General features: G+C 38.8%; 2 protein-coding genes across 3 annotated transcripts in view; one reads left to right on the forward strand and one right to left on the reverse strand.

The window, feature by feature from the left end:
* CMSS1 (cms1 ribosomal small subunit homolog) overlaps nt 1-19,637 on the forward strand; it is a 218,045-nt gene that overhangs the window by 73,941 nt on the left and 124,467 nt on the right. The gene's annotated exons all lie outside the window — the stretch shown is intronic.
* Nucleotides 1-19,637, reverse strand: part of FILIP1L (filamin A interacting protein 1 like) — a 183,902-nt gene that overhangs the window by 70,659 nt on the left and 93,606 nt on the right. For both annotated transcript variants that reach the window (XM_079309418.1, XM_079309419.1), the window contains 2 exons: nt 5,694-5,980; nt 3,364-3,537 (listed from right to left, as the gene is read on the reverse strand). In XM_079309418.1, coding sequence (XP_079165544.1) covers nt 3,364-3,537; nt 5,694-5,963 — 444 coding nt within the window. In that variant the 5' untranslated portion in view covers nt 5,964-5,980. The remainder of the gene's footprint in view (nt 1-3,363; nt 3,538-5,693; nt 5,981-19,637) is intronic.

Below are 19,637 nucleotides of genomic sequence, written 5' to 3' on the forward strand. Positions count from 1 at the left end.
AAGAGTAAGAGAAAAGTAAATATGATGCTGTATTAAAGTGGTTTGTATGTTGCAGTTTTCTTCTATTGCTGGGACCAGAAGATGCATTTCTGTTTCTCTTAAGCATGGTGTCAAATCATTTCTACTGTGAGCATTTTGCTGTTGTGGCTGGGAACAAGGTGGAGAGTGTGAGCTCGGGAGGGAAGGGTAGAAGTGCTGGGGCTGTTTCCTGGTACAGGTGGGTCATAAAGGAGAGGACTGGAGGGACAGCAATCCTACATCACAATGCACCCGCTTGAGATCTGCATGTGAGATATGTAACAGGAATGGGCATGTGGCCTTGCTGGCAGTTGTGTCCCTGTGCAGAACACCATTCCCTCACTGCATGACCACACAGAGCTGAGCCTGGGACTGGGTTGCTGCACTTCCGTGTGGTTTGTTGAGAAAATGATGTGTCCCTTGGCAAGATAAGGGCACCTCCCTGGAGAGCAAATTTAACTCTTGTATTTTCCCTGTGAGATCTTGTGGCTGACTCCCACATCCAGCAGAGAAGAGAAAAGTCGTGTGAACCCCTGCTGGTGTGAGATCCTCCCACAGAAGTGTCTGCAACAGTTCCTCAGATTGCTCTGGCCAAATGCAAGATCTGCCCATGCAGAAATATCAATTTATATGCATGCACACAAGTTAACTCAGCCTGCTAAAAACCACAGAGCACTAATAAGCAGCAGTATAAATGTCTTCTGTTGAAAATTAAAGAGATAAAATCTTAATTAAATGATTTGTTGTTTTGTTCTTGCTAACCATATGGGCTTTTTGCTAGAATTAATACTTGAACATGCTGTACAATACAATGGAAAATCAGAGGCATAGCCTTACATAACTGTGAATACTTGAGCAAGCTAAAAATTCATATGAATTTAATAGTTTAACTACATTTTGCCACTAACTCTTGACTAAAGTCAAACTAGGACGCTATATCTCATATCCATTACATCAGAACTGAGCTCTTCATCTTTCTCTTTTTAGGTTGTTTTGTGTTTGATGATGTGCTAGAAGAAAATCAGAGTAGTTGTATTTTTTATCCTAAATTCAGTGTAATATTATTCCTTTTAATAATATTCTCTTAGTTATTGTTTATAAATGTATATTTAGAAACATTATATATATATATATATATATATATATATATATATATATATATATAATAGTATATATATAATAGTATATATATAATCCTAAATCTGTTTAGGATTACCAGAGGTTATGGGAGCACTTCTTCCCTTGCCATTTTCAGCCCTAGCTAAGCCAAATTTCCACACAGATACATTGGTGGTCTTCTGAATGCCACCTTGTGAGCACTGTTGTTCAGTCTCTTCCTGTGACTGACTTATTGGTGCCCAACAGCTGTGCTCCTTGGGAAGTTTAGACCAATACTTAGTAGATGTTGTGAGGGCATGATGAGATAGACTTTGTTAAAATACTGACAGGGTGCATATTTCCCCAAGGTGATTGGCAATGGGATTTCAAAAATTGATTCAATTTTTAGTTATCCTTGATGGATGCAAAATGCAGGCTTTCCTCTCATTTCATGTCTTTTAGAGGAGCTCTCAAAGTAGTAGAAGAGTAGTAGAGAAGAAATGGTTTCGATCTCTCACACTTCTCATAGGTTTTGCAGAGCAAGATGTATTAATACTGCTTTCTAATTTGTTGCATTTCTTCACCTGTGAATCCTGTTCCCAACGAGTAAGGTTGTCCAGTCACCAATTTTCCCACTGCATTCTTAATCAAATTTGCCAAGAAACTTTATATTTAGAATAGGTAAGAGACTTGTGAGAGAATGGTAAAGGACTGGAAATCTTACAGTTGCCTTCTGAAATTAATTGTAATTTCACTTGAGTTTTGGGAAGGTTCTCTGTGTTCAGAGCTACTAGGCAAAACTCTCAAGGGTGAGATGCACACACAGATGCAAAGGTACATTGTCTTAGTAGCAAAGTGGGGAATTTAAATGGTCTGTTCCTGGACTTTGTGGCTGGTTCCACCTTTCCTTTTGTCTTTAGATGTGTTTTAAAAATACAAAAAAAGATAAACCCTCCCCCCACCCCCCCCCCCCCTAAAAAAAACAACTCAAAACCCCAAAAAAATAAACAGCACAACAAAATGAATTGATTACATAATTCAAGGGAATTTTGAAACTGAAATTGTGGAATGCCTACCTATTACATTATCCTTTGTTTTACCAAGACCAAGAAGTGGCAGTGGTCCTTCTAGCCTTCAGTTGCTCTCGGGATGTTTACCTTTGCCCTTTGAAACTGCCAAATCCAGCAGTGCTAGGAATTATTTTTCTTCCATTGAGAAGGAAAGAGTGTATATAAGCTTACGTAAAGTAACAGGCTGAGCTTATGTTTTCAAGCTGTTTTGGACTTCTCCTCAAATAATTTCCATTTGTGCTCAAAGTTTCTGTGACATAATACCACAATGGTCTAGAATAAATTAAGATTCACAGATGAACTTTATCTGTTTCAGATTATATCCAGAGGTTTTAACCTTTGAGCTTCTGAAATGAGAGCTGACCTTTTGCCTGACATAACTTTGTCTGGAATGATCTCTGTATCCTTAGGTACATTTCTGTTCAAAAAACACTTGGTAGGAGAATTTTATTCTTAATTTCTGCTTTTATTTTCTGATGTTTATCTGTACTGAGCAGTATGTTAAAAACATTTATCTGAATTGCAGACAACTACCTGGGATAAAAAAACACAATCTGATGTGAAGAAGGTTTAATATCCAGTGATTTGCATGGCAGGGCAGAAATTAATCAGATAACATTGTTCAGAAAGTATGGCAGCTGCTGCAGCAGTGTAATTAAACTAAAGGTTACTTAGGTATAATGTGAGAATAGTAGATTTCTGCCTGGATGAAGTTTCTAATGCTGGCTCATTACAGTAACTCTGCAGACCAAGGAGGTATCCCCATGACTGCTCCCAAATTAATGGGAGTAGGGATATGCAGAGGTGCACAGCTGTGTCACTGCTGCTGGATGGGCCCCTGCAGCCACTGCTAAGATGGTCTTCCATGAGATAAATGGGGACTGGCGAGGTTTCTGCTTGTATGGGCCGGGAATGTGGATAACGGGAAGAGGGAAGAAGAAAACGAAGATTGTTTGAAAGAGACAAAATCTGTTGATGTGTAAAGCCCCCAGTCTGCAGTGTGAGGTCCCAGCTGATTCAGGTCCCAGCTGGACCCCCAGGCTGTGTTCTGCTCCCACTTACACTCATGTTCCATTCCAGATTTAGAGCTCATTTGTCACCTTCCCCAGCAGTGGGTGAGAGATTTTCTGTTGAATTTGGTGGGAACTATGGTTAAATATCAATTACTCATTCTTACCTCTCCCATAGGCTTTTCATAGATATCTTCTTGCCATTGCTCAGCCTTTGTTTGAATAGCATCTCGCTGGAGTGCCTCTAACACCTTCTTGGGAGTAACAAAGCCATACTGTGCTTCAAGCAAAGCTAAGTCAATTTTTTCAGCCTTAAGTACTCCTATGACTTCATCTTGAGCCTGCAGAAACACAAAGTAAGGCTTTATCTTGTTAAACTGTAAATATACATTTACAGGTTAGCTCTCCGCTTTTGATACTAAGAAAATTGAAAAACTTCTAAAATTATACTGAGTTTGTAAAGTGCTTCAAAACAGTCAGTAATGTGAAGACAGTTGAAAAGCATGAGGGAAGTATTGGTTCTTTGTATTTTATTAGTTCAACATAAACTCCAAGATCTTCAGACCCTTCATCAAAACTTAATTATTTCTTTAATGATTAGATAATTTTGCTGTTTCTGGACCAGTGTGTAGCATTCACAAGACAGTTTCAGGGCAAAGTTTGCCTTGTGGTATTAGAAATTGACTTGTTAGTGCAGGGTGATGGGATGTTTCTTGAAGCCTCAATGTGTAGAACATTCTATTTGTTTTGGGTGTAGATGGCTCCTGTAGTTTAAACCCACTACAGGCGTGTCCCTCTCAGGTTTTTTCCCTCACTCTGCATCCTCTGGTGGGGAAGGTTGCCCCCTGCCTCCATTGCAGTGATGCAAACTATGTGAACTGTCTCAGACATCCATTGTCTGCAATTATCTCAGTGAAAAACAAGTATGTGCTAATCCTAGAAGGATAGAAGAGGAAGGAAGCAAATCAAAGAGAAGGATATACCAGGGGAGGGCAACACTTTTTAGTCTGACTCCTTTTGGCTAGAAGACTTCTGTATCCCCATTTATGACTGTTTAAACAAATGTTAAAGTATTAAAGTCTATTTTTCATCCTAAGCATTGCAGAAAAAAATAGAAGAGTGATCTTTGTACACCCTGAATGTTCTGGAATTTGGAAAGAAATTAGAAGCTTAATTATGGTTCAATTAACAGCTGACATTCAGCAATTTGACTTGGCATTACTGGAGGTTGAAAATAGGAGATAAAAGATTACTTCCTTCTCCTTCATAGTGCTGCTTCTTTTTAAATTTCAGATGTGATTTTAAATGTTCATGTCAGGCTCATTGTTTTCCAGTTTCTCATTTCATTATTCCAGCTTTAAACCTTATTTGAAGTGCATGTGTGTGTGTGTGTATATATTTATATTTTTATATTCATATGATGCACATGTAATGAAGAGTGTGTGTATAATATATAAATATATAAAAATGTGTGACATCTGAATTTTAACCTAAATTAAGAAAGGCCAAGTGGGCAGGAGAGAAATGTTTTGCAAACATGGAAATTGTTCTGCTAGCATAACGAAACAATCTGTAGAAGTTTGCCTTGGATCTACCCTCAAAGGTTGGTGCAGCTATTAAATATTCATACCACGTGTGTTCTGTTAAGCATGTCTGTAATATTATATAAACATACACACATATGTTAAGAATAGAACTACCCAGGTAGTGTCTGAGTAATAAACTCTGACACAGTGTGCTACACCCATTTAGGCCACTTTGGCCAGTTTGCTTTTTTTCTCTGCTTGTGAGTAATTTTAAAGTCACTGCTTTTGTGCAATAAGCCTGCCACAGAAGTATTTTCCCTGCTCACTGGAAATCTGGTTCCTACTTCCTGAAATTACATTTGACCAGGTTAGGCATCATTTACCACTTGACAGATGGTTCCTTTTCTAGGTAGAAAAATGCTCACTCTTAAAACCCAGTAACTTGTGGACTAAGTTGCATGTAACACTTTTGCTTTTTATTGTGGGAAATAAAATGGCTATTTTGATTTTACTAGCAAAAAGTGTTAGAAATACTATTAAATTAGTTACTTTTTGTGAAGTGGCATATACTGTTTCAGAGGCAGTAAAGCTCATGACTTCATAGGAGCGGGAAGATAAGACATAATTAAGTAAAATATCTTAAGATCTGTAATATGTTCCCTATATCAGCCATACAATGACAAATACTTTGCATTCAGGATACTTAGAATGAGGCAGCACAACTAGAAAGTTTTATGAGTAGTCTCCTTTGAGAGTTACTTGTGATATAAAGATCATGTTTCCTGTCTGATAGCTATAATAGCTATAATGTTGGGATCTTTTTGTGTGCTACAGTTTATTTTTGTCCTGTATGAGACTGTGTAAGGTGTTTCTTTAACATAAAAGCAGCATGTGTTTGTCATGGAGGGGGGAATGGGGGTGGAGGGTGGAGTGTCTTATAATTTGTAATATAAAGTAGGATAATACATTACCTGTAATTCACCCTCGAGGACACTGAGAAGAAATAACAAGTCATCACGAGAGAGATCATCCCTTTTCTTGACAGAACTTTTTTGTTTTTTCTCTGCCTTTGGACTTCTCAGGATAGGACTGGCTTGGGCTACATCATCCTTCTCTTTCTCCTGTGTTTGTGTGTTTCCTTTCCCACTGTAACCAGCTGCTTCTTCGTGGTGGTGTTTTGCCCTTGGCTGGTTCAGCTTTGGTCTGGTTGGGCTTTCGGTGCTGTTACTTCTGGAATGCATGGTTTATATCTCTGAAGCTGAAGGAAATTGGGGAGAAAAATAAATGTTTTAGCTAACAGAGACTATGAAACTATTACTGTAATTGATGGTGGGTGTTATTCCCTCCAGAATGATTCTCTGTCCACACAAGGCTGTTTATCATTTGACAAAAGCTGACAACCTTGTGCAAAACAACCGTGCTGGGCTGTGATCCTTGCTTGGATGTCTGTAGTGAAGTGAGTCTTTACTGGTCTTGTTCCATTGTATACAATTCCCTCCTTGATACTTCAGAGGTGTCATCTTTAGCAGCAGCACTGGGTGCATCACTGCAAACCACATTTCCTACTTCATGACAAGGCCTACCTTACCTTTCAGGTAGATGCTTATTATGATAAGGCAGATTTAGGTTCAGAAGCTTTTCACAAGAAAGATCTTTCTGTTCCACTGTAATAGTGGCCCAGCCCACACTGTGTTCTGTTTTCCTTAGTCTTTCCAAGAGAGAGCACAAAAGCAGTCCTCCACTACTACAAGCTACACAGGCTGCATTTTCCATGTTTGGCAAAATGCAGGGACTAACAAACACATCCAGATTGCAAGAAGTGAGCAGCACTGTAAATGCTCCCTCCCCAACACCACCACCACCACCTAAACCAAACTACCTTGCAGATCATGACTTGTCCACTCTTAAAACCATGCAGTATAAAACCTTGCTAACTTCTTTAGTGCTTGAGTCCAGCACTCTAGAGGTGTTAGTACCTGGTGAAAGGGAGACTTATCCTGACTAGGCCCCTTTGAAGTGCCACTGTTAAGGAAACACTCTAATGCCTTTGCAGATAAATGACTAACACTGTGTAAATATTGATTAACCTCAGGAACTTGTGTTTTGGTTATCACCACTCAGATTAAGGAATGAATGGATTGTAGTTCACCTCTGCTGGAAAACTGTGCTCACGGCTACCATCTAGCAAACAATAACCTGATCGTGTGATTCAAAGGTGAAATTCAACATGTTCCAAATTCAAATACGGCACAATTGTTCTCATTAGGCTGCCAAGCTAATTGCTGAAAAATCTGGAAGATATTTATGGCCTATGATAGGCACTAGATGATTTCTTGGCTGCTTTTTTTGCCTCAATTCTGTGGCTGATAAAATTCTTTGAGAGCCTCCTCCCCTACTCCCTTCCCTTCTGGATTCTGACTCTAAATCTTAAGCTCTGTGACTGCACTCCTTAACTGTGGTAACTTTCCACTGAATGCTAAGAATGCTTCCTTTTGTTGTTTTTCTGCAAGAACAGAGGAGGTGGAAGTAGCTTTTGGTTTATAATGGATGATGACTGAGAGTGGGGTGAATTGATCAAAAAAATTACAAAAAAAAAAAAAGTGACATTTTCTATGTTGTTGAAGTCTCTTCTAGTTTGATTTGAAGCGCTCGTTAATAGGAAAAACTTGTTTCTCCAGGTCTGAGAAAACTAAGGCGTGTCAGATTTGCATGGCAGTGTGCAATGGAAACTGTTTTGTGAAGCATCAGCAGTGTCAGGCTAGGATGGGATACACTTATTGTAGTGTATGTAGGAAACCAAGAGTTGTTCATATAAGGCTGGCAGCAATGTTAGCTGGTGATGATTACTTTTTATTTGGTGTTCATCCTGGTCTTCCAATCAAATGAGATTTTCTATTCACTGTGGTGGGTTTATTAGGATACTCACCTTTTGCCCCTTGGTTACAAATTATTATTACTTGGTAAGAAGGCTGTTGGTTTCCATTGAGTCTAAGGTGCTGGATGCCTACTTGGCTTTTGTGTGCAGTTAAAGGCTTATGCTTTTAAGCTCAAATGCAGGAGTTGTGAGCTAAATCAGGTAACCTGAATGTACTCTGAGGTTGTCTGTGGGCTTTGATACCACAAGCACAGGACACCATGAAATGCATAAATAGTCCAAGAAATCCCCTTCATGCACGCACGTTGCAGCAGTGGTGTAAACTAGACATCAAGCTACTATCGAACTTGTTGACAACAAATGTCAATATATAGCATTTCCTGGAAGGAAAGGGAAACCAGTGTATGAGGAAGAGCTTCATACCTTAAGCTTTTGGAACGGAGTGCACCTGGAAATCCTGGACTTGGAACAACAGTCCAAGAAGGACCTCCTCCCCTGCATTTACTGTTGCACTGTATGCGTTTCACAGCTGCCCAGAGTTAACTGTGACTTTTATGTCTGTCATACCTGGTTCCTAATCAGGTAGATCAGTCCTTATTGCACTGGCAAAAGGCACTTGGTCCGTGGGAAGGCCAGCTGACTTGCCAGACAGGCTGTGCTCCTATGGAGAATGGCATCTTTTCAGTCTCCCAGGATGGAGTTTTTCCTTTTCTTGGTGAGAGTTCTTACATACAGTTACCTGTATTCTGTTCTGACATTCCTGAATGCCAGTGCCTACTATTGAATCTGATAAAGCAGATATTTTTCCAATTAAGCATTTAATCTGAGTTATTAGAGTTGAAGTGAAGTACTAAAGGTATACTTCAAGCACTTTTTTAATGGTACTTGGATGTAGTTGACAAGAGGCACAAGCACTCTGGAATTAGTAGCCTGCTTTATTAACATATTCTTTCTCAGTTGATTTATTAAAACTTTCTTACTACCTGTTCACTGATAGGCATTATTATTTATAGTGTTGTCTGTCTACAGAAGGCTGTTAGTGCTAATGAGGTTGTCAGAGGAGGAAGATATGAGTAACAGAAGGACAATTTAAAAATTGAAATGCACAGTGTAACTGCTGGTATAGCAAGCAAAGTGTGGGACCTCAGAAATGGATAAAACCAAACATCCCATCCACTGACCCTGAAACTCCTCATCACCTTCAAATTGTTAGACTCACTAGATGTGCCACCACCTAAGGGACTCACCTTCAAAACACACCTGACATTTTGGGCAGAACATCAGCTACTCATGCCCTTGCTCCATGGCTCAAAAGAAAAGGCACCCATCCTATTCCAAAGGGTGCTGTTTTTCTGCCATGTTGTTAGACCCTGGAATGACCATAATGAGACATTTAAGACATAAGTACCATAATTCAAAATTTTTTACTGGTGTATTTTGGTACATGGAGTTACTTTCTGTTTTGAGCAACTCTTTCCCTGTTCTTGAAGGGTTGATGAAGAGAAATGTTTTATTTTGTTGGCTTTTTTACCACAAGGTAAAAATGTTAATAGACCTGTAAAATTTATGAGTGTTGTTCATGGCACCCAAAACAGTGAGCCCAGGTTCTAAAGATTAGACTAATGAGCATAAAATTTGCCTTTTTGCATATCTCTCTCAATCAACACTAACATTCTATAACAATGGCATCTGTGTACAAGAAACCTGTCTTGAAAAAAAGAGGTACGAAAAAAGTGTTTCTTCTTGTAGCAGAGTTTGTAATTCACAGAGGCTCTGGGATTTCTCCTGGGCAGCTGACTCTTGTGTCTTGTGACAAACTTTTGTATAGAAGTTAATTTAAGTCCTTTTTCTCTGTACCACCAGGAAGGATGACAGTATAAGATGCCTCAGAAAACAGTAAACAACAGTTACTACAAATTAATTGATTGCGTGTCTGTGCCTTGCACTTGTGATCTTTCATCTCTTTTGGCTCAATTACTAAACAGCAGGAATTGTAGCTATGTAAACAGAAGAAGCAAGAATACTTGCCAGCATTCTCATATGATGCATTACGTAGCATTGCCTGCATCAAAATTAAAAGAAGATTGAAAGGGAGCATCCAGATCATGAAGTCACATGTCTTGAAATGACAGATGAGAGACCTCTACCCTGTGGGTACTTAAGAGAGATTAGTTTTTCATAATTGTACTAATGGAATAACATAATGGCAGAACCTCTGTTCTGCCCTAATTGTGCTTTCCTTTACTTTATGAGGGGCCTGCTCTACAGAAGATTTTGCTGGTATCTTGCTTGAAGTGACAATGTAATGGTACCCAAGCTCATCAGATTTGTGCAGATTGGTAGGCTGGGTCCAGATTCTAAAAGGAATGAGATTGGGTTGCACTGAAACATTCTGGTAAATCAAATAATTGCAAGTTAGAGACCCAGCAAAGTTTGCATCTATTCTTAGTGTTCATGTTCTTATTCTTTATACAGTTTTTCTGTTCTGTTTTTTAAAGATCTTGCTCATCTCTGAACTGAATGCTGTCCTTCTTCATATAAAGGTATTTTCTTGGTGATGAACAAGCAATCTGAATTGTCAAAATGTACTTCCCTTAAGGAAAGAGCCAGGTGAATAAAGGGCCAAATATTTCTATGATGTTAACTTGGTCTCCACTCTCTCAATCATATTCTGAAGGAGATTAAACTGCATTTGTCTCTTTGGCAGCAGTGAATTAGCAGGTGGTTCTGAAATCCCTGCACTTCTGTGGGCAAGACTGAAATATCCTTCAGAGATGGCCTAATCTTAGAGTTTTAAGAGATACTTTGGCATTTATTTTCACCTTTAGTGTTTTCCTTTTATTCAGTGATTGATTTATGAGCTAACAGAATCTCTCACAGGACTACATATTCCATTAATCCCAGGGTAAAGACCCTGGATTGTTAAGAACTTGCTGCTTCCTACAAAAATCCATGACTAAGCAAGGAATTATGTTACTCTGATTTTTAGCATCCCTTAAAGGGCAGTGCTTTTGATTTGCTGAAATGGATAGTACTCCTACCAACAGACTAACTTTTAAAAGGAGTTGAGATCTGATTGCTTGGCATACCAGTGTTATGGGAGAGTGCAAAGCACATGATGTTTTTGGAAAGAGGTCTGCAATCCTCTGCCCATCATTGTAAGTGTGGATTGGGGCAAGAAGAAAAGGGGTCCCACAAAGGTTTGTCTTGTTCTTCTTCTGCAATCCTGGTGTGGCCTTGAGACCAGCAAATGCACCTACTGAACTGGGGTAGAACATTAAAAAGTCTTTTTAATAATTATGATCCCAGGATATGGCCATTTCACAGCATCACTGAGCCTTTCCTGGAACTGGTGCCTTCTGACAGAATGTACTTAGGACTTTTATTCTTCCCCTAAGTGGAAATACATTGCTTTGTGGTAGATTTGCCCTACTTCCAAAGAAAACAGCACTTCCTTTTGGGTAGACTGCATTCGTGTTTTCCTGAAAACCATTTGAAGTGGCTTGTGTCCAGAGGGATGTTCTGTTCAGAGGGATGGTCTGTGCCATGACCAGCTATCATTTGAGCTGTGCTCTCATTCTCAGCAGACATTGTGCTGTTTTGGTGCATAGGATGGTCATTCAGTGAAAAGAGATTCCTTTAACAGATTCTTCACTCAGGGAGTGTGGGATAAGCGTTTCCATCCTGGCAGCGAAGTAGCAAGATTATGGTGTTTTTCTGGGAAGACTGATGCAAGAGTGCTTACCTGTGTATCCTGATGCATCTGTTGGTATGCAGAGTTGCAGGAAGTCAACCAGCAGAAAGAAAATAAATTAGCAGCCTGTTTCCCCACTCGCAGGATCTTGTCAGATTTTAGTGTTTGAAGCTCTTGGAGATCCTGCAAGAACAGCAGTAACTCAAATGGGAAGAAAGTCTGGATTCAGCCAAGGATGTGAACACTCCCAGACGGGAAAAGTGCATGGGTGAGAACTGGATGTCATTTTTGTGCTGGTTGTGGTTTATGTTCATCTGACCACAAGCCAGATTCCTCATCCCTTGGCTACAGGGAGCCTCTTTTGAGACAGCAAGATGCTTTTTGAACCATCTTAACGTTGTCATGGTGCTCTGCTCACAGTAAAGGTACTGTGAAATTTCCACCATCTGCTGCCTCCTCCTCCTTCCCCTTCCAGTCCTGTAGGGTTTTTAGGATATGTTGTGAGTGTGGTAGCTAAGATCTTCCCAGGTCCATTTTGCATATGTGCAGGCTGACAGTCATCTTTAGAAGGCTGAATCTGTGTGGGCAGTTAAAACCAGGTTCTTTTGAAGGATATATCTGTATCACTTGTCCCTTCATTGTTGGTGTGTGAATTTGTGATCCAGTCTTCATTCTTGTAATGTCTCAAACTACAGGTATATAGATATAGATAAACACACACGTCCCACCCATTGGATTTTTTGCCAGGAGAAAAGTAGAGAAAATAATCTTTGCCACATGGCTAATTCTTGGCTTTGTGGCCTTGAGCTCATTAAGCCCATCCTGTAGATTAACTGATCTCAGCCCGTCTTCGGTGGTGTTTGCCCACATATTTGTCAGTTTAAAGCCCACACATTCATGGTGTGCAGCATGAAGGCATAAGATGCTCATCTTGAACAAATTTGAAATTTTCACCTGAGGAATATATGGTTAGGAATGTATACTCCTGTTCAGAGATGTCAGATTCTATTTTAAATAGGATTCTTCAGATGGTTGGGTAGTAAACCTCTTTGTGATGATCCTTGATGCATTACACAACATTTCTTTGGCAAAAACTGGTTATCTCTCTTGAAATTTGAAATGAAGACCTGGGTTCCTCAAAGCTTCCAGCTCAGAAATCAGTATTTTGAGACATGGACTGATGCTTTTTCCTCTCTGGTAATCATTTGAAGCAACTTCTGCTAAACCCATCCTTTCTGTCCTCCACAGGAATTCAGCTCTCCTAGTTTGTGGTCCAGCATTTTGCCAAGTTGAGGGTAGTCTTGGAAGATGACAGAATATTTATCACATTACAAGTGTACAGCTCCTGTAGCAAGTAGGTGAGACACAGGTGACATGCTTGAGGTGCTACCCCTGCCATGAGGCCACAGTGTGAAGCCAAGGGTGTCATTGCAGTGGGAGAAGGACTCTGAAGTTGCAGGTGCACTGTAGCTTCAATGTGCTGCTGCAAAGTGGCAACTCTGGTGGAATAATCTTTGGAGGAATAATCATAGGAATAATATTTTCATGGGTTCAGAAGGTTGATGAGGAATCAAAAGTAAAATATCTAGAATGTCTTTAGCTTTCCACTGCTGGAAATAGAGGGTGGAGGGGAATCTTATGCAATTAGCTGAATTGAATTAATAGGATTTGGGGTTTTTTTCCCCGTATTCTCCCTTGGGTTTGGTTTGTTTTATCTTTCTTTTTAAAATAAGAAGTTTCATACTTATTTTGTAATTAGACAGTAATAGTGGATTATTTATAAGGATTAGTGCAAGAGAGATTTTTGGTGAAAAAATGAGAAGAAATGTCGTTATAACATGAGGTAGATCTAAGTGTTAGAAAAGGTAAACTGCAATGCCATTCAATCTGCTTCTCTTGCTTGAGAAAAAAATGTGAATCTTGCATTATCTGTATGACAGATTTTTATTAGTAAACAGAAATAAAACTCAACTGCTCCAATTTCAATTATATAAATTTACTTTCTAACTATAGAATTTTCTCTTTTTATGAGCATAAGAAATAGTTAACATTTTTTAATACAGTGCTTGTAGTTTAATATTGTATTTAATACTTATTACTATTATAAACATGATTTAGTATTTATTATTCAGCTGCTGTAATTTTGGATCCAATGTATAATTACTCTGTAATTACAACATTATCTGAAGCAAAACCATGAAATAGTGCAACATGAAACAAAAATGCTCCTATCTTAGAACTTTAGAAACTGTGTGTCTAAAGTTATCATTCTCCCTGAATATCTTGAAACTACCTGGACTCTAGACATTTATGTAGCTGGATAATTCAGTGTTACAGTCAATAATTGCAGTTTTTCCTCACTGTGGCTATCTCTGAACTCTCTGTAAACATCAGTTTTCCTGAAACTTGCAGAGATGTCAGTACCTTTTCCCTTCTCTCTGCCCTGTTTGAAACTGGCCTTGATTCAGGGTGGGACCCCTGGTTAGATATTGGACAAAATGTGCAGCCTCCTTTCTGCAGAGAAATAAGCTCAGGCTATCCTTAGGAAGAACACACTGGGAACTGTGGTTGGCCCTGCCCAGACTCATCTGTCGTGGAGACATTCATGAAACTGAAGGACAGGGTATTCAGACTTCTGAAACAAACAGGTTTTTGCATATGTGACATGTTACTGTAAATCCCACTGGCAGTAGCTCAGGTGAGGTATTTTAGGACATGGGAAGGGGTCTCCATCTGTTTGGTTTCAGTCTTTCATATTGTTATTTTACAGAAGGAAAAAAACCCAAACCTGAATTTTCTAAGTTTTGAGTTTCAGGATAGGCCAGAATTTTCTGTGTGGAAAGTCACACACCTTCTGTCTACTAAATGTTGAAGGTTTTTTGGGTTTTTTTTGAGGTGGTTTGTTTGAGGGTGTTTTTTTGCAAAATCATTGAGGGTTTTTTCTGGTTTTTATGTTTTACAGGTTATCAATCTGATCTAGTTCATGCGTTCATATTTCATTTCTCACTCTTGCACGTGAGATCCATGTGCTCCCAGTCAATACTTATGCTTGTGGCTTTTTCTTTCCCTCTGTCTACTGGAATTTAGTAAATGAATTGTAGGCTCACAGAGTGAACCTATGCAAAGGTATTGTCTCAGCAATGGCATTGGTTTTGTGTAAGTACATGTTTTGGCAGAATTTAAAAACCAGAGGAAGTTTCTCACTGCATAAGCCTCTCTTAAATGTTCCATTTGTTTGCTTAGGCCCTTTCTTCCCTAGGTTAAACATGATTTTGGTAAATGGGAACCTACAAAAGCAACTGTTTTTGTCTTCCTGACAATTTAGGTTAGGTAATTGCCCATACTTCTTTTGCTGCCCTCAGTGGACTTGATGCAGCCAAAATACCATTTTGTGGTGATTCTATAAATATTTCAAGGTGAGTTTTGTGATAGCAGGCTAAAAAAAATTCAAATCTTGTTTTTATAGTATGCTCTGTCACTTCCCAAAACATCCTATCACTGCCAAAATAGGAATGTTTAATATTATATTTTAATAATGTAAGTGAGATTTAACCACTATAAATTGAGTACTTTTCTTCCTGTGTTTTTAGCAGCATGACAGATCTCCTCATTTTAGAAATATTTCTCAAAATATCTGAGATACAAACCTGAATATATAACTAAAAGAAATGTGTATGAATAAAAGGCAAGGGAAGTTTACTCAGCCCAGTGCCATTTTTACACCTCTGACTTCAGTGGTTAACTTTCCCTACACATAGCAGCACCATTTCAGTGGTGTTTACTGTAATAAGGTCCTTCTTTTCTGACAGAAGGTAAATTTTCTCTGTCAAATTGCTTGTGATAGCACTTTTCTGTGCCCTTCCACATGCTGGTAATGTGGTATAAGGTCCCTTCAAAAAGCAACCTGTAATCTCAGTTCTTCAAAAAGAATCTAACAGAAGAAGTGCAACATGACAATGTTATTAGCTATAACAGCTGTGAGCAAAAGAAAACGAGGAAACTAGTGGTAATTCTTCTATTTCAATGTGCATGTTTGTATCTTCATACACATACATATGACATTTGAAATAATGTATTCGTGTACCAGGTGTGTATCTGTGTAATGCTCTTGTGCTTGGTGCTCATGGCACATACAAAATAAACAGCCTTTATAAAAGACTTTCATCAAAAGCACAATAGAACTCCACAAAGCTTTTGTTTTTAATGAAAATGTATGGTTAGTAAGCAAGGATTATCTAGGATATGTTATCTAGTGTAAGTTAATTTGTTGCCCCACACTAATTGGTCTGGGTATCTGAGACTGAAGCTTCTTAACCCTTGCAGCCATCTTCATTTCCAATTTACTGTTTTCTGTCTGCTTGGTGTTTGTATGAAGTCCTCCACATCCATGAGTTGTGAAATAAGCAGCAGAGGCTACAGTGGGAACTACAGAATAAAAATGTACACCTTCAAAGTGCATATATGTTAATTTTCTTCATGGGTATTTTTGACTAGCATAGATCTGTTGAGACGTTTGTGTGGGAGTGTTCACCTCAGCGTTGCTTTTTTCCACACATGAAAATAAACCACAGACTTTTAAATATCCTGAGAAAAATTTCTTCAAAGTCAGATCAAAGGTTTTTACTAATGTCTGAGGAAGCTGCCTCCTTGTGAACTCATGTCTATGGAGAGCTGGTTAAGACAATCAAGATCATTATTCCATTGATTTGATCATTTGCAGCATGCTCTGAGAGACGATGCCTTGTTTGGAGAAGGAGGAGGTGGGAGAATCCACAGATGCTACTCATTTTACCAAGAAAGTCATGAATAAAATAACTTTTTAAAACCAACTGTGTTGGTTTTTCCCCCACTATGCTCTGCTTCAAACAATTGTCTTAAACAGTGCATGTGCAAGAGTTTTGGGTAAGAATGAGTCAATTGAGTTTTTTTTAAATTTATTTTATCAGTTGCATCTGCTTTTCTGAGTATTGTGTTAATTGAAATGTCCATTCACATCACAGAAATTTTGCATCTTTATTTGCTCGTTTCTTTGTTTTTATTTCATTTTTGTTTGTTTGTTTCGTGGGTTGATCTTTTGCTTCATGGTTTTGGTTTGATTTGTCAAAAAATCTCTTTCTATCTCTTTTTACATCAAAACAACACAGAACACGTATGAGGTAAGCTTTGAAAGTTTGTGAACTTCTCCCTAAGATGGAATTCCCCACCTTTAGACAGCATTCAGGAAAATAAATTGATTTTTATTCTTTAAGGCCTGGGTTTTCTTTCTTATCAATTTCTTATATCTTTGCTTCATGAACTGCACCTTTTGTCACTCAGACCAGTTTTTTTGTAGGCTGTCTTATAGCAGAGGGCTCTTAACTCTTAGAAGCTGTTGAGAATAGTGTTTCTCTTTTGAAGCATTTTACTGGTTTTGTCATGCTGCCACAAAGCATCTGTGGGTGCTAGGCAGGACTGCATGCTTGTATCTAGACCTAGAGTATCTAAGTTGTTGGCTTAAGTGTTTTTTGTTAGTCATTGGTTTAAGCCAAACATTTTTAATACCATCTCTACCAATGACTGTGTTTTGCTGTTAGGTAAAAATTGGACACTAATATTTTGGTGGTTTATGTGATCATAAATGAAATAATTTAATTTTCTTTTTTGAAGATGTTATGGTTTCCTTCTAGCTGTGGACTGGATTTTTTTTTGTATATCCTAATGTTTTGGTCTTCATTGCATTCTGTGATTGGTACTTTGGAGCAATACCAAGGTTTTCTTTGTAGTCTGTAACACAAAACCAGTGTGATACTGTTTTACTTTCTCCTTGCTTGCCTTTCTCATTCATGACAATACCTCAGTATGTAACAGCAGGCTAACATCTTTTTGTCTGACTGGCATAATCCTTAGCTGTGCAAAAATTGGCTCTGGCATTTTCCTCTTCCAGCTGCAGCTACAAAATAAGAACACATGCATGGCCCTGGAAGATTCCTCAACTCATTCCCCATGCTCACATCCTCCATGTTTAGCATTCAAGAGGAAAATTTGGATAAATATCCAAAATACTTTTCCCAGGAGTTTAATGAAAGAATATCTCTCTCAGATCTCCAGTCCTCTCACTTTTCTATGCAGATTACACCTTACTGTCTATGGAACAGAGAGGGTTTAGGTTTGGGGTTTGGTGAGGAGAAGGGATGAATGGCAGGAGTTCCCTCCTCACCTCTGAGCCAGTAGTTCTGACTGGCACTGCCCTGTATCCTGTTTGTTCAGATCCACATGTGCTGCCACAGGACTCTTGTGGTACCTGAGGACAAGTTGCAGGATTTTGGTAAGAATGCCCTGGGGTCACAAGGTGCTCCTAAGAAATTTTGAAAACATTAATTCATAGGCTTTTGGAAATGGAAATAAGTCTTTTGAATCAAGACACCTTTTTGTGACAGGAATGTGTATTTCTGCTTTTTGTTGTTTTGGAGTATTTCTCTTTTGTTTTCTCTGTCTTCTTTCTTTCTTTCTTTCATTTTGTTCTTATTAACCTCTAGTTCTACCTCTTGATGTTATGACAGCAGGATATTTTAAATTATCTACTGCATGTTCACCTCTACACAAATGAACACACAAGAAAAGTGAGCTTCCTTATAGATTCTCAAGTCGGCTTTGTAGTTTATTTTTAGTTTTTAAAGATTTTTTTCGTTAAAATTTATTATTGTCTTAAATAAGTGAAAGTAGAATTACAGTGGTGGCTTGTATTTTTTTTGTATTTTGAATACTAATTATTGGCTGTACCTATATATGTCTGCCATAAAAATTTGAAAAGTAATTGTACACAGTGAAATTAATTGTATGTTTTCACACTACATGTTTTACTAACCATGACACTCATTATTGTTTATTATAATGCCTTACAGTATTCCCATCAGAATAAGCCCTGCTCTCATGACACAACTTTGGAAAATGCAGTTAAAGCACGCTGGAAACCTCATTTTTCTAATAGGAAGTTTCCTGTAAGCAGTGAAGTTAAAATGCCTCTTCCCATTGAAAAGGAAGACAGAGGTCAGTGGGTTAGGTAAATGTCCCTTCTCTCTGTCATTAGCTGTTCTTTCTTCTTTTCTCTGGTATTGGAAGTTTGGTCTGAGGCCATCACCTGTGTTTTGGCATAGGGCAGGTAGAGAAAACCCATATCTTCCTTTCATTGTTGCATAAAAAACCCACAGTTTTGTCACATTATGTTCATACACAAAGGCAAAAGTTGTTGATTTGTGGCTGCAGCTGTGACTTCATCCTGCTTTTGATGATACTGTAGCTGAGTCCTTGGGATAGGGCAAGGCATGTGGCACAGAGCACGTACTGTTGTTTATTCCTCTCTTTGTTTTTCCACTTGCTCAATAAAATATGTCTCTGGCCAGCTGCTAGTGAGACTGGAGGAAACAGTTCTTGCAGATCTAAATGAGAGCATCTATGACTATTTTGCAAGAGTCTGATGTTCAGAGAGGTCCAAAGGGAGCACCAAGGTCTGGATACCTTCTTTCCCATCTCCACCCCTGTAAAAGCCTCTCTGAAAAGCCCACTTGAAACACCTGTTTATCCTTTTGGAAGAATGGTACTTAGAATGAAAACAGAATCTTTGTATTGCCCAGCTTAACTGCTTAGCACCAGTTGTCCTGCATTTTGGTGTGTGTTGGTTACATGTGTGTTGGTGCAGGACACATGCAGAAAGTGATGGATGGCTAGTGACAAACAGTGTGGAACTAGACAGAAGCAGGGTGGAACCTGGGGGGGACACAGTAAGGACCCTTCTGCTGCCTGTGTTCAGCCCTGAAGTTATAATGAGAGCCCTGGGAAAGGAGCTGCTCCCTGAGCAGCAGTTATCAGAGATGGGGTGATCTGCCAGGAGAGGCCTGTTGAAATTGCTTTTTTGGTCTTGGTGGCAATTATATTACATTTCTACTGGTGTTTTCCTGGCAGCTGAGGACAAGTCTACAGTTTTTTAGGTGTGTTGAGAAGAGCATGAACAGTGACTCCAAATGTTTGCATTTAAAATGCAAGCCCTTCCTAACGAAGCAATGAGTCACAACCTGCAGGCAGAGATCCTTAGCTTGCTGCTTAGCAAGACTCCACCAAAATTATTTTATCAGAAGCTAATATTTAGCTCCTGATAGCACCATACCTCTTCTGCACATAAATAATGCTAATTTGTTATACATTAAACCAGAGGGTTAATGCCTCTTCTGACAATACCTATGCACCTCATCATCTGAATGTACAGACATCTCTCCTATAGATATAGCATATATATATATATATGTATATATATATAAAAGATACTGTCTGGTCAAACTTCTGATTTGTTTGTGTACATTTGCTTAGCATGAA

This window comes from Erithacus rubecula (genome assembly GCF_903797595.1).
Source record: "Erithacus rubecula genome assembly, chromosome: 1".
Lineage (NCBI taxonomy): Eukaryota > Metazoa > Chordata > Aves > Passeriformes > Muscicapidae > Erithacus > Erithacus rubecula.